The sequence below is a fragment of the Oryzias latipes genome, chromosome 23 (genome assembly GCF_002234675.1).
Source record: "Oryzias latipes chromosome 23, ASM223467v1".
NCBI lineage: Eukaryota > Metazoa > Chordata > Actinopteri > Beloniformes > Adrianichthyidae > Oryzias > Oryzias latipes.
Window position 1 is genome coordinate 5,497,903 of NC_019881.2, and position 16,005 is coordinate 5,513,907.

General features: G+C 40.5%; 1 protein-coding gene across 4 annotated transcripts in view; it reads left to right on the forward strand.

Annotated features, from left to right (window-relative positions):
- Nucleotides 1-8,811: 8,811 nt before the first annotated feature.
- dock4 (dedicator of cytokinesis 4) overlaps nucleotides 8,812-16,005 on the forward strand; it is a 152,657-nt gene continuing 145,463 nt past the window's right edge. For all 4 annotated transcript variants that reach the window (XM_011490916.3, XM_020714319.2, XM_020714318.2 and 1 more), the window contains exon 1: nucleotides 8,812-9,036. In XM_011490916.3, coding sequence (XP_011489218.1) covers nucleotides 9,000-9,036 — 37 coding nt within the window. In that variant the 5' untranslated portion in view covers nucleotides 8,812-8,999. The remainder of the gene's footprint in view (nucleotides 9,037-16,005) is intronic.

Here is a 16,005-nt window from a genome sequence, read left to right on the forward strand (position 1 = left end):
TTTATCCAATCCCAAAAGTATTTGCAAAGTTTTGTGTTGATCCATAAAAAAGTCTCCTTTTTTCTTTTAAAGTTAAAAAGCACCACCACTCAAATAGGATTTATTTTCATTTATTTATTTTTCTTTTCCAACATGTCACAGGAGCTTTTATTATTATGTAGTAACTGTTTTGTGTTTATCAGAGAAGCAATTAAACTCAATAAAAGAAGTTGAAGGAAGAACAACTGTCGTTTTAAGTCATTTACTCTGAGTTCCTGCAGGTGACAGCATGTCTGCCTGAGCAGATCACAGATGTGCAGCACCAAACAGTAATCCTATTAAAATGTTTCCAGTGAAATAAAACATTTCTCAATGAAGCAAAAAAATGATCCAAGCACTATAGGTGTACTTAGGTGGGCAAAAGTCCTTTGGTACGGACCGAGTCCGCTTAATTTGGTCTGGATCGAGTACTGAACCTTGCATTTGGTCCGTATTCAGACTGCTTTTCAACATTTCTGTTTCAAACCAAAGCTTGCAAACAAAACCGCGTGACTAAAGATCTCATCTCTCATTGGTCAGGGATTATGAGGGCGGGGCAAAGCAACAAGAGACAGAACAATGGAAGTCCTATGCGTTGTGATCTTTGTCAGGATAGTTGACTTATTCAAACTTTAGATTTCGCTGATGACAATTTTGAACGTCTGTATCAATGTCAGGTACAACACTTTACTTTGGTACAGCAGTTATGCTGCAAGGCGGTTACTAAGAAGGCAATGGCTATGAAGTTATGCTGATAGGGGTTTATGACATATAGATTATCAGGAAAACAGTTTGCGAAGCAATGTGTATCACGTTAAAAGTTGTTAATGAACCTGCATTCATCCAACCCCATTTAATGAGTGTCCAGGTTCCACTTGGGTGCATTCAGACTGAAAATTTGTTCTGGATTATTGCAGGAAACAAACTCTTCACTTTAAGTAAACCAAAATGTGTCCAGTCTGAATTCACCCCAGGGCTGGCTTCATAACAGGGTTGACTCTGGAATCTAAAAGCAGGTTAAGTGTAGAGACGGAGTCACACTGCCACCAGGTTAACCACCTTTAAATGTGGAAGGGACCAATGAAGCGTTGTTGTGTGTTATGGTGTGTGGTAGGATCCCAAAGGAGAGTCTGATGTCGAGGACAGGTTAAAAGTTTTTTCCTCACAAGACAAAAAAACAAAATCAGACAGGCAGCTGAATCAGGGAGCCACTGGACAGATACATGGAATAACTGAATTGCAATCATCTGGCAGGGAGTGAGGGAGGGAAAGTTAAAGGCTCGGGCTTTTAAAGACAGTGATGAGATGAGGATCAGGTGTGCAATGTAAAGAGGTATCAGGGAAAAGGTCAGCCACGCCCCCCCTGCTCTACACTGCTCATAACAGTTTGAATCCTAAAGAGATGAGTGTGGGTTGGGTTCCAATCTTTGACAGGCATTTGATTTAAACTTCTGTAGTTGATACATGGTTTCAGTCCTACATCTTTGTTTTAAACAAAGAAAAAAATAAAGATGGAGTTTGATTTGTCCAAAGACAAATAGGAGCATCAACCAAAGACTCCTCAGTAGAGACCATTTCTTTGGAAACAAAAAAGGGTTGCGGATCCCGCTTGGCAATGGAACTATGGCGGATGGCTACAGTGGGTCAAGCTATGTTAGGGCGTCAGCCAACAAAGACAGAGAATTTTACTTTTACAAACTAACTCTAACAATGGGAAACAGCTTCCAGATCCATATGCAATTGGGAAATGGGTAGTAAACGTCAGTAAGTTTCCCAGTATTCCGTCACTTGATATCTACGTCCATTTGACCAAGAAACTAGTGAGTGCACAAAAGAGAAACAGAACAAACACAATTTGTTTCATCCTTAGAGGAATTTTGTCAAGATACCACAACTTTGAGTGTCCTGATATGACATATTCCTCCAAGTTGAAGACGATCGCAATGTATGATGCCTGGGTTACCATTCAAAAACTGGAAAACTACATCCTTACCACTAATTGTACCAGTATGGCAGCACAAGTATTCATTAGTGTCTGTATCTGTGATGACATAGGCTGTTATTAAGAAAACAAGCGTGTACACAAAGAAAAAACAGCAAGCATGCAAATAGCCCAATGGTTGCAACTGTATGACCTGTAAGCATGTGTACTGTACTGTGAAATACCCCAGAATAATAGTTATAAAAATAAAAATTGAGTGTCCTAAAATCCTACAACTTTCCAAATTATAGACAAGTACATAAGTTCGCTGTGTATGAGGAATGGGTTATAATCAACAAATCAGAAATCTATGTCCTGAATGCTAAATGTTCCAGTATGGCAAGGTAAGTATTCATTTGTGTATTTATATCTGTGATAACATCGACCGTTAAATGATCTGTATTTTTGTTTGATGCTCAGGACTTGAGAATCCAACTAACCGAGACACAGGTCAATAAGAAAGTAGAAACATTTGTGGAAGAGGTGGGCAAATCCAGGCCTGAAAGGCGGTATGTCTGCATGTTTTCCCGATATCCGTACCCTACTTATGGCTGATTGCCTGGATAAGGTGTGTCCAAGCATTAAGGTCATGGCAGAGCAGCGTGTGTTTGAATACAATTTGAATACAGCCCAGCCCAGGTCTATTGGCATGCAAAGTGGTGGCTTTGGCTCTGTTGACCACTTCTCTAAACTCTGGGTCAGTGTTTCCCAACCTTGGTACTCTGGGAACACCGTCCTACACGTTTTCCATGTTGCCCTGCTTGACCACACCTGGTTCTATTCATCATCAAGGTCTGCAGAAGCCTGATGATGACAGACATCAAAGATAGGTGTGTTTCAAAATGCGGGGCAATTTTCCTCTACGACCAGGGTTGGGAAACGCTATTGATCTTACCAAAACTATTACCTAGCTTTGGTAAGGTTTTTGTTTGTATATGCTTCAGAGGTGGCAAAACTTCATTCATTGATTTCTCCAATACTCCCCTCAAAAGCCTTGCTACTTTAGTACAAATTGTAAAAAGTTGGTCAGCCCCTGTGGCGCTCCCTTTCAAGCCTACTTGTTGAGGACAAAATCTTGGAAAAATAACAGACAATATAACTTCTGATATGCATTTTATGTTTTTCATTTTAGTCCATCAAAAGGAAAAACCAACCTAAAGTCCAAGGTGATGTATCCATCGCCAGATTTCCTTAATTATTTGAACAGTAATAGAAGGTACTGTAGGACTCATATCATTAACAAACGCCATAATAAAAACTAAAGGTGCTATTTCAAAATTAAAACCTACAGTCAGGCATTTTGCTTCCTATAAACAGCACTTCGCGCACATGTTTCTTCAAGAAAGTCACAGCCTGATTTCAACACTATTTTTAGAGGTCTTTTTTTCTGCTGGAGGTGAGGAGACAGCCTGCTGCGTATGAGCTGAGGGAAGCATATGTTTTTTCCCCCCATCTGACCCACACTTCCTGGTGTGAATTAAATCAAAGCTGAAGAGTGCTGAGAAGAGCCGATAGGCAGAGGCCTCTTGAGATAAGCTGGTGTCGTTTTTGCCCCATTCGCCGAGCCAAAGTAAATCAGCCCTACTCTATGCAGTCTTACTATCTGACTCAATATGACAGGCGGTGAGGACAGGAAATAAATCTGAGATGTGCCGAAATGACACAAAAAAGCTTTGCTACAGTTCAACACCAGTGTTGTCTTTTTATAAAAAGATGGAGTTTTAAGACAGTTTTAGAAACCAAACCAAAGAAACAGAAAAAATAGCAAACTTAACTAATGCTATGTACACAACAGGCATTTTAAATGCGTCCAAGAATGCGCTTAACATGGGTTCTTGAATGTGCTTTTAGCAATTAGCTAGGTTCACACCAGCCGCATCGACTCGTGTTCAAGCAGCCACTTTCAATAACAGGTCTACGTAAGTGCGCATCAACCTGATTTTCCGGTTTCCGTGTCCAGAACGCTCACATTCTCGCATCGCTACCCAAGTTTTTAAGTCAGGTCGTGGGTTCTACGTACAGAACCGGTGTTCATTGATTACGCCCTGGACGTTCTACTGGTTGAACTTCTTGGCTGCTAAAACGTGACAATACTAAACTGTGATCACCGAGGGACGATTTGGTAGTGACGTGTAGGTAGCTAACCGTTGTTAACAAGATCACAAAGGAGAAATTGAACAATTGAGGTTTGCGCCTGGCTGGAATTCTATGACACCATTTATGCGGAAGAAGCTTTGAAAGACAATGCCTGGAACAAGATTTGCAGGATTTGCACCACTTTGACTTTTGACATCAAGCCTCAACTGTAGGAGGTGAACAAGCACTAGTAAACAGTACAAAAACGAAGGAAGAAGAACCTTCTCCCTGCCGTGTCCGCTCTGTGAACACCACCAGCTAAATGCGTGTTCATGAAGCTGGGTATAGCACGCACTTGATCGCACCACACGGCCCGGTATGTAGGCACCTGGTGTTCACGCTGGACTGTCACTACCCGATACTAGCTTATGTACTCACAATTGGAAGAGGCTTGGTGTGAATTGTCTTATCAGGCAATCTTTGAGATTTTGCTCCAGGCTATTTCTTTCACGGCTCTATTTCGAAATAAGACTTGGTGTCATAGAATTCCGGCCGGGTACAAACCACAATTACAAATTTGTCCTTCATGATCATTATTCAAACGGTTGCCACTGCTGTGAATTAAAAAGGCCGCTATCCATACGTTACTACCAAAGCTGAGTCCCTTACTGGTCACCTGGTTTAACTTTCAACATGCCTTTAATGGTCGCGTGTTTTGTGCGTAGAGCACGAAAACGGACTTAAAAACTCGCGTAGCGATGCGTGAACACAAGAGTTTTAAACGCCATTACCCGAAATGTACTTATTGGAGTGTTTACATAGACTTTTAATTATAAGTGGCCGCTTGACAGTGTGTTGCCAAGGCTGGTGTGAACATAACATCAAAGAGTAATACCATAAGTAGTCAGTGGCACACTTTTAGGTAAGATTCAGTCCTGTTGAGGTTACAGTCCTCAAGCATCATGCAGTGAAGTGCAGCACCGCAGGCTTTCTTTGGATGACATGTTGATTCAAATCTCTGTGGGCAAAACTGATTCTCTGCTGGAAAAAAATTCCTTCAACATTCAAGATTTCAGTTGTTTTTTGGTTTTTTTTACCTTCAAAGCTCTGACTTTGATTTTTCATTTTCTTTTTGTTTTTGAGCTGGTGCAAGAATGATGTGGAGCTCCCTGATTCAATCAAGTGACATCGGCTGAGTAGTGATGAAGGTGAAGAATGTGGAGAACAACAGGACCACAAAGCTGCATGGCTCAACATGCCCTCAACCTCAATAGATGACCCCCCCACCCCCCACACACACACCCCCAGAGTGAATGGTGAGCAGAAGAGCCACCTCTGATCCCTTTCAACTTCTATCTCAGCTGGTGTTGATTACACCAGACACCCAGGGAGCGGCAGGGAGGGAGATTCTTCTTCTTTTTTTGTTTGTTTTGTGTTTACTAGCGCTTGTCCGCCTCCTACAGTGGGGCAAAGCTTGATGTGAAAAAGTCAGTGATGCAAGTCGCACAAATCTTGCTCCAAGCTTTTCGTTCTCACGGCTCTGTTCGTATAAATGTTCGTCTTGGTGCCATATTCATCTGGTCGGACACAAAACGCAATTATTAATTTGTGATCATGATTACAAAGGTCGGTACTTCCGTGTTTTGAAGCGAGTCCCTGATTGGTCAGAGTTGAACCTGGTTTGACTTTCAATGCGTGCGTTTTGTACGTACATCCTGAAGACAGACCCAGTGACGCGTGAACGCCGGAGCTTTGAATGTGGAAGCCTAAAACGTGCAAATACACATGTGTTAACATATTAAAAGTGGTCGCTTGAATGTGGGTTGCCAAAGGCCGTGTAAACATAGCATTAGGACTGGATGTCATTGATGTCTCTCTACCGTTTCCATTTGAACTCACTTGCCCTGGTTCCCACTTTTTCCTCACCTGCTGCATTTCCAGTGCAGATCCTCTGAGGTAATATGAGGTGAAGTTTTTATTTTTTCGTTTTCAACTGGCCACAGGCTCTACTCGCCTGTCTTCTCAGAGGTGAATCCACAGGCTTTCTCCTTTGCTCCACTGGTAATGATTTATTCATATCCACGCTGGAGCATTCCCGCAGTCCCTCACACCCCCTCCTTATCCCCTGCAACCCCCCCAAACTCCCTAATGAGGAACGCAGAAGATGAAGAAGTGCAACATAAAGTGAACACGCTTGTCTGCTTTTTAATTGAAATTATACCGTGACAATTATTGTGCATAAAAGTGGACAGGGTGAACAATGCGGCTGCAGATGCCCCGAGAATGGGATGTGTGCGCAGCCAGCAGAGCGCCCCGGACTGCTTGCTTTTTTTTATTTTTCAGGGAACATCCATTTATAATTTACCATACACACTACAAAGGTGGATGGGTATGAGGGTGTAGGAGCCGCTGATGAGACGGAGGGGGGAAAAAAAAAAAAGAACTATACTTTTTGACACTTCAAAGCATTTTAATGCACCATTTGTTGCATGAAAATGAACACACGTCATCACGGTGGGTTTGTGTAGCTGAATACACCCAGGCAGGCAGGGGAAGGTGAGAACAAACACAGCAGGATAAAAGACTTCTGTGGATGGATCACATTTTGTCGTTTTCATGAGCGGCAAGGGAACAAAAAACACTTGAGATGCGAGGTGCACTCACCCAAAAAGAGACCTTTGCATGTGGGAAGCCGGTCTCTTTTTCAGCATGTTGAGGTTTTGTCATAAATGTGTATCTCATTTCATTTTTTTTTGTAGTCTTTTGCATTTTTAATGCATCTACTGCCCTGAGAGGAAGTCTGTTATCAAGAAAGAACACTTGCAGGACTGTGCTCCTAATCTTTTTCTTTTTTCTTTTGCATATTAAAACTTACAAAAAACACACATATTTTTGAATGAGATTTTATTCTGGGGCAGCTCAGAAAAGCATCAAAACGTTGCTTCTGTCAAAGTCAAATCAAATCTTTCATGCCCCCTACAATCAACCTTCAGAAAAACACACTCATTCAGGATCCTACCTCCCTACTACATGTACCAGAATGCACTGCTCTGGGTTTTGATTGTGCGGTGAACATGCATTCATGTAGCCTCGGAAAAATCTCTACTCAAATCAAAGCTGACCACTGTGGACGATATTATAAACGAAAAACAGCAATGACTGGGAGTTAAAAACTTTGCGTTTTTGGAGACATTTCTAGTGAAATTGATGAGACGATGTAACTTTTTTTTTTTTACTTGTGTTTTAATTATTCTTCTAACCGTGGTGTGCTGTAACCACTTAATGTGGTTATGTTTCACATTAAAATAAAATTAAGCATAAATTGTGCGTCAGACGAACGCGAGGAACAGATTTTGTAACCACATATTTCTTAATATTATACATTTATTTTATAAATTAAATGCAAAAAATCAACCCCTGACCAAACAAACAAACAAACAAACAAAGAAACAACAACCAATCCGTGTTGACAAAACAATGTAAAGAAAAAAAATAAATATTTGGTTTTTATTTTTGACTAAATTACAATGTCAAGATTTGAAGCTAACTTACGATGCTTTAAATTTAAAATGGAGGATGGGATTATATACGTTTGCTTCCTCCTACTCCCTTTCAAGCAATCTATTGAACTTCTGGTGATAATTTTAAAAGTTAATAGTTTAATTCTGTCATGTTTTATTTACAAACGAGCAAGTATGTTAATGTTTAAGAGTAATTCCTGAATTAATTACTTGGAGAACATGAGTATTTTCCAATCAATTTAACGACTAACCATCCTGTGTTTGATAAATATTTATATGGAAATAAATTCTGTTGGTTGTCATGTTTATGCAACTTTTTTTTTGATTGATTAAAATAAACAATTTCCAATCAAATCAAAACACAACATTACAACGTGACTTTTATTTATGATAAATCTGTTTTCTAAATTCTAGGACATAGTTTCTGCAGAGAGGCAGGAGTTCATTAGAAATTCACCTCTGAGTTGTGGGCAGGACTGTTGCCGTAGAGTGAGCCCGACACCACTTCCCGTCATCCATCTTTTTACACGCTCTTCTGCTAGCTTACAGCCCCTTCCTTACAACCCCAACCTAACATTAGCGGAGCAACAAAAATGGTGAGCAACATCCAAGCTGTCCAGCCGTACAATTTTTGAGCCAGATTCCAGCTCAGACGAGGATAACAAAGATGTACGTGGATCTAGTCGTCTAGTAGTGGATGACTCAGAATGGAGCGCAGCAGGGAGCTTATGGTCTACCCAGCGTGTTTTTTACATCATATATACAGTCTTTTTCAACCAGAATTTTCCTTATTTGCGACGATTATATTAAAGAAATACATAGAAATGAAACTTTGAGCTTAATTACATTATTATATGTCCTCCATCATCAGAAAAATGCAACAAGAAAAAGTTAAAACCCACACACAAAAAAAAAACAAAAGATAGAAAAAACAATTTTTGTAAAAATTAAGTTATAACGACACAATTTTCTTTTACAAAAAGAGTAAATAAAATCAAATTATTTCGTTTTTTTTGTAGTTATTACTGGAAAACAACTTCATTGAGTCAAACTGTATTTACACCTCAGTAACAGAATAAACAGATTTTCAAACCTAAAAACAAAGTCTTTATAAAGGCTGTATACATATCAATCAAATGTTTTAAGTGACGTTTTAAAACAACTAGTTTAAAAAAAGGTGAAAATTGAAAAAAATTCAGGTTTCCAACTGCCCATGAACGCATCACGCCTCAGTACCGTTGCGAGCAGCAGCCGCGGCGGCAGCGACGCCGCTTTCTCCTTCTTGTAACCTAAACAATGCCTCGTACAGAGCGGAGCCACGCACACCAATAGAATGCGTTACACACACCGCAGAGCCCGCATTTCGCTGCTATTCTGACTTATTAAATGCGCCGACCGTAAGCATGTGGATACCTACGGAACAGGAGAAATACGGCGTCGGTAAGTTCACATTTTTGAACCGTTTATTATTATTATTTTTTTGGTTGTAAAAACTCGGTTCGCAGCCCGACTGGTGGTTGTGCTTTGAAGAGGTGAGCTTGTGCTTGGGGTGGATGGTTTATTTGATTTTATTTTTTATTTTGTAGCTCGAACTTGACAGTGGTTGATTTTATTCACGCGAAATTAAGCGGCAGCATCTTTCCGAAGCGCGTGCGTGAATGCCACATTTACAGCAACGTAAATGTCCGACCTCTGCTTTCCTCGCATCTGCTTTGGCTATTTTTTTTTTTTTTTTGGCTCATTGTCACAGTGTGACCTGTCGAATCCCATCTCTGTGTTTTTTTCTTCATCTGAGATATTGTTTCATTCTAATATTACCCCCAAACCTGTATTATCTTTTTAAAAAAACGACCCCAAATGATCACGTGAAGGCAGCTTGGGGTCGTTTGGGACCCGCAGAGGTCCTGGAAACCAGTGCATCCTGCGGTGCATTGTTCCAGACAGTCGGGGGGCTCGGGATCAAAAACACCGAAGTGAGACAAACAGCACGAGCGCGAGCCAAATGTTGCGAGAAAACCCGCGCGCTCCTCATCCTGTGGTGGTAGTTATTTCCTCTCTGGCTGTTGTAGTTTTTTTTTTTAATATACTAGTATAAAGGGGGAGCTCATTGAGTCCCGTCCGCTGAGAGGCTTAATGTCCCATAATGCCATTCCCCCGGGATTTCATCCTGCTCCGTATGTGATGCTGAGGCCCCCACATGCCACAGCAGTCCTGGGGAAAACAAGGCTTTTGTAGCATCTGCAGGTACAAGACAAATGTCAAGTCACAAGTGCACAAGTCAGGTCTTGGTTCTTTAGTCGCAACCCTAAGTGTGAGTCTTTAGTAATAAGTCCAACTTATATTGTATCAGCCACCAACAGTATCAAGGTATTCGTGGTTGGACACGGTCTCATTCGAGGATTAAAGTCTGTAGTCCCAAGCTCAATTCACAAGTCCATGTCAAGACTGATGTCTTTATTCAGACACATGAAGTGCAAGTCTTCAGTTACAAGTCCAATTCATGTCCCAAACGTTTTATTCAAGTCCACAGTCACAATTCTAAGTCACATCTTTGGTCACAAGTTCAGTTTTATGTCTCTGGTCTTTGACTATGACTATGAGTCTTGCACTTGAAACTTTGAGTTTCAAGTGCAAGAAAATGCTCAAATCTTTAGTTACAAGTACTAGTCGAAGCTGAAGTCTTTAATCAAGAGTACAAGTCATGGCTCAAGTCTTAAGTCGCAAATTAATTTGATGTATTTGGTCTTTGTCTATAAATCCAAGTCAAGTCTCTGGTCACAAGTGCATGACATTGTTCACATTTTTTGCTAGAAATCCAAATCAAGACTCAAGTCTCTAGCCGCAAGTTTATTTTTATCTCTCTGGTCTTCGATTATAAGTCCAAGTCTAGTCTTTAATTACAAGTACAAGAAAATGTTCAAGTCTTTAGATACAAGTACTAGTCAAGGCTCAAATCTTTAATCAAAAGTAGGAGTTAAGGCTAAAGTCTTTAGTCGCAAGTCCATGTAATGTTTTTGGTCCTTGTGTATAAGTCCAAGACAAGTCTCTGGTCACAAGTGCACAATAATGTTCAAATTTCCCAATAATGTTCAAATACAAATCCAAGTCAAGACTAAAGTCCCTGGTTGCTAGTCTTTAGTCACAAGGACTAGTCAAGTCTAAAGTCTCTTTTTGCAAATACATTTCATGTCTCTAATCTGTGACCATAAGTCGAAGTCAAAGTTTAAAATTTTTGATGTCAAGATCAAGTCATGGCTCAAGTCTTTAGTTACAAGTCAAATGTGTAACTGTTTTTTTTAAAAGTGAAATACATTTTTCGTCTTAAAGTGAAACAAACTGACATCGTTCACAAGTCTTGAAGTTCACTCCTCAAGTTCTCTCATACAAAGGCAGAGTCTGATTCAAGGACTCATCTCTTCTTCGCTTGGCTTTGAAAACCTTTCAAAATAACAGAACCATCATCATGAAAAAAAGTCATTTTTGTATGCTCTAGTTCCACTCTGTACCAATGCTGTTGTGTAATAAGACTATGAATAACACAAAACGTTCCTCACCGTTCCACCTCTCCACAATGCCCAGAAGGCAGTGCGGCTCCCTAAATCTAGAACCAACCTTGTGCCCCTCCCTCTGGTCACCGTCTGTGGTCAGGTCACTTGATTGCTTTGCAAAATTTTCCCCTGATGTGGACTTGTTTCCCTTCCTCCTCTATTTAAACTCCAAACATCTGACAACTGTCCCTTTGCAGTCACCCTCTATTTAATCCTGTATTGGACGGAGTCCTCTCCATGCCTAGCCTCTATATTTTAATAGGGGCAAATGGATTTATTCCATTTAGCTACTTAAACCCACACCATGCTGTCAGAGTTCACTTGGCCGGATAAAGAGGGGAAATTTATTTCCAAAGCTACACACTAGCCATTGTCCCCAAACTGCTAGATGGTGTCCGGTTAATTAGATTAAACTTCTTTACCCATTTTTCTCCCTGCAATAACAGCGGTAAAACTCTTTTAATTGGCTGTGATTTATTTCTGACGGATTGGCAGGACTTTGGTTCTTCTGTTGCTTTTGGAGGAAGGAACAAGGGTTTTTTCTCCCCGTTATGAAATTCTAGTTTCATTATCCGCGACACGCAGACACAATGAAAAAGGGTCCTTTAGGCTGAGGTCAAATGGGTTGACGATTAGTTCGAGTCTCTGAGAGGACTTCATTCATTTTGTTGGATCAAGTACATCCATAAGCTGTTTGAGGTTTTTTAGTGTTTCAATGAGCAGGACTGTTGGAGTCAAACTTTTCAGCAATTTGTTTAATTTTACTTTGAAAAGCTTGTGAAAATAAACTGTACAGAGAAACATTACCTGTAATCATAGGGGTGGAAGTATCACCTGCTGTTTGATACTACGAAAATATTGTATCTATTACAGAACTTAGTGAGGTTGTGTGTGTAAGTACAAAGTTATAAAAATCTGAATCTTGAAAAATTGCATTAAAAGATTAGAAAAATAGATGGGTGGAGTAGTTGAAAGCAATCACCCACATTGGTAGGAAATACTAGATGTCGCAGTTCCTTAAAAAACCTGTAGAGGGAGGCTGCAGAAGGGAGCAATTCTCTCTCGACTCCCATGTTAAAAATGTTAGCTTTACACCTAAAAATATAAAGGTATGTACAATCTGGTTTCCGAATCTTTTTTGATGATCTTTTTTTAGAGCTATTTTTGATTACAAGGCAGGTTTGCCAATGAGTGAAACCCAACACAGCTACAAGCTTTACTTTGTCCCGCCTACTTGCCATTTTCAAAACTTTTTTGGACTTGGGAGTGGAATTTCAGTAAGTGTACCTGCCAACACTACAGTGAGGTCAAAGGTTATCCCTCCAATGTATTATACATCAACGTTTAGGAAACTAGCATAAAAAATTGAAAGTTTGAGAGAAAGATTAGTGAAAAGAGAATAGTTCAATCTGGACAAAATCTTAAATTAGCCTTTACAGAAGCCCAACATTTCCAAATTTCCCCCAAATTATGATGTCATAATGAAGAAGAAGAAGCGTTATTAATCCAGAAGGAAATTAAACAGTGGCCAGCTTCTTGCATTCACCACACACTATAAAATATACAATAAAAATAATAAAGCCGTAAAAACACCTATTCAATTCAATTCAATTCAATTTTATTTGTATAGCCCAAATTCACAACAACAGTCGTCTCGATGGGCTTCACACCTATATTGAAATCTATTAGTTAGAAATAGTAAAATATTATTTAAAATATATAATATATCCATAATATATCCATATTTAGAAATTAAAATCTAATACAATAAAACCATAGAAATGTCAAAAATTAAAATTTAATGAGGTTCTCAACTTTTGAAGCTCACTCAGGGAGCTGTACTGTCTTCTAGCACGGGGGACAAAATACTTTCTCAGTCTGTCTGTGGGACAGTAGTCTGCTGCTGAACACGCTCCTCTTCCCGGTTAAGGCCTGGTGCAGCGGGTGTCAGGGATTGGTCACAATGGCCCTGAACTTAAACAAAGTCCTCTGCTCCGCCATGTCCTTCTTTGGGGCCAGTTTCAGTCCAACCACGGAGCTCACCTTATGGATTAATTTGTTCAGCCAGTAGATGTTCTTCTTACCAGCACACCACACCATCGAGGAGGGCACTTGCTACCACAAACTGATAGAACATGTGCAGCCGTTGGGAGCAGCTGTTAAATGAGCGCAGCCTTCGAAGAAAGTACAACCTCTTCTTGTAAAGGGGGTCTGTATTGGTGGTCTAGTCCAGCTTGTTATCCAACACAACCCCCAGGTACTTATAGGACTGTACCATCTCCACCACACTGTCTCCCTGTATATGGGTCGAGGTGTTGGAGGCTGTGTCCTGAAGTCCAGGACCATTTATTTGGTTTTCTGGACATTCAGCTGCAGCTGATTCTTTTGCTCCAGGCCGCCTGTACTCACTCCCTCCTCTCCCCCTGTTATGCAGGCCACAATGGCTGTATCGTCCGAGGGTATCCTCAACCGTTTCCTTAAAGCTCTCTCTGGCTTTTCTCAAACAGTTCCTCAATTTTGTCTTTACCTTTCTCATCTCATTGATCATTTTTCTTCTTTTTAGTAAGAACCCTCTTCACTCACCTAGTGATCCAGGGTTTATTATTAGCCAAACAGTGCACTTTCTTTGTGGGTACAACAATGTCCATGCAGAAGTTCATGTACTGAGTTGCTCCCTCAATGTCCTCTCCATAATGGTCCAGCACCAACTTCCAGTCAGTGCTTAAAAAATAGCCCCTGAGCTCCTCCTCCGCCCCAGGTATCCACCTCCTCACTGTTCATGTTGTTGCAGGTTGCCTCTTCACTAGGAGTGTGTATGTAGGTTGTAAGTAAACCAGGACATGATCTGATTTGCCGGAGGGAAGAGACGTGGCTTGATAAGCATCTTTGATGTTGACGTAAAACAAATCAATAGTGCCATAACCATGAGTGGGACAGTATACTGTACATATTGATGCATGGTTGATAGCGTGAAATCCAGGGGGACATGGTTAAAGTCCCCTGAGATGACCACGAGTGCCTCCGGCTACCGCGTTTGGAGCTCCGCCACTGTGTTAACCACGGCCTCTGTTTCCATGTAAACACAGACAGCCAGGACATGCGTAAGCTCCCAACGTAGGTAATGCGGACTGATGGTAATGGCTAAAAGCTCACAGTCTCTGCAGCATATAGTCTTTTTCATGGTAAAATGTTCAGGGTTACACCACTTATTGTTGATGTACAATATGAGGCCACCTCCTTTAGTTTTTCCGCAGGTCGCGGTGTCTCTGTCAGCTCGTACAAACGAGAAACCGGACAGCACCACATTGATGTAAGGTGTGTTAGCTGTTTGGCAAGTCTCTGTCAGCATAAATAAGCAGCACTCTAGTTTCTTTGACTCCCAACCAATGCAAACGGTTCATCTGTCTTATTCGGTAAGGCGTTTACACTGCCCTTAATCATATAAGGAACTGATGGCTTGTATCTCCGGCTACGTTCCTTTTTGGCAAGGGTCTTTGCTTTTAACTTTGCGCCGGCTCTGGTCCCTCTGTATCTTCTTCTCAACTCTTTGAGAATGTTCTTGTTTGAAACTTACTTTTCTTCTTTATACTAAATTTTAGATTTTTCTCCCCAGCTAATTTCTGAAATCATCATTTACTTACTCCTGAATCTTCTATAGCATATTATTATCATGTCTTTCCAATAAGTTTAACTTAACAGTAGAATATCTACCACCTCTACATATTAATACCAGACAATCAAGTCAAGGTTTTAGTTATTTTAAATGTAATTTTCATCAAGTATTTTCAATTAACACTTTGTCATTTCTTAATAGAGAGGCTGGTCGACTAAAATGAGCGGGAACTTATTTGATCCTTGCAGGAAAATTGGATCTCCAGCCAAATAAGGATAAAATCAGAATGTCCTCCTAATTTGAAGGCTGCAGTGTTTGATGTCGAATCTCGGGTACTTGGGGACGATAGATGCTTCGACTGTTCATGAAACGTGAATGGACCCAAAGCAAACAGATATCATAACCTCCATTTGCTCACGGCACCTATAAACCCTCCACTGGACACATTATTAACGCTTAAGCGCTTTTAATGACGATGACTTTTAAGGTTTTATGAAATTATGTAAGTAATTGATCCTTAAAAAAGACATTCCAGTCTTGTGGTACTAAGGCATTTGAATTAACAAAGAGGGAGAATTATTTGTACATCAAAGACACTCATTGAAGATGTTTACAGTGTTTACAGACATAATATTAGTGTTGAAAAGTAGTTCATCGAAAGTAGTTGAATAGATACACAAAAAAGTCAAAATGTTTCTAGAAAATGTCTTTCCAGTGCTCTGTAGGCTTATAAAATATTATGTAGAGAAATTGCTGCACATGACACAAACACACTTTGACTCGCTCACTGATTCTACAGATCACTTGCGGCTGAATTTTGCCATGTTTAGAGGCAAAAGACGGCAGACACAGTAAGACTCCTTTTTCTCATTAAGGCCCTTTTGATTCAACCGATCAAGCATGTCATTGCTCATCATAATTTGGACAAGTAATTAAACCAATGAAACGAGCTGCTTCTGTTATGTTTGCGTGCCAATTGAATTCCCTGCCAGTGGTGGGTTGGAAAAGCTCGATATAGCCATTTCTGTGGAGAAAAACAGGCCAGTGGCATTAGATAAAGGCTGGATGAAGCTGTGGGTTGGATGGATCTTCCTGCTTGATGGCTGATTGAGACGGTGGACCAACATCCAACTAGGGTCTCTTCTGTTCTCCTTTGGTATACTTTTTTTTTTTTTAAACCTCCCTTGGGATGATGTCGCTGAGGTTGATGGGATGCTGTGGGCTAGAGGGGTGGGCCAAAGGTGGTGG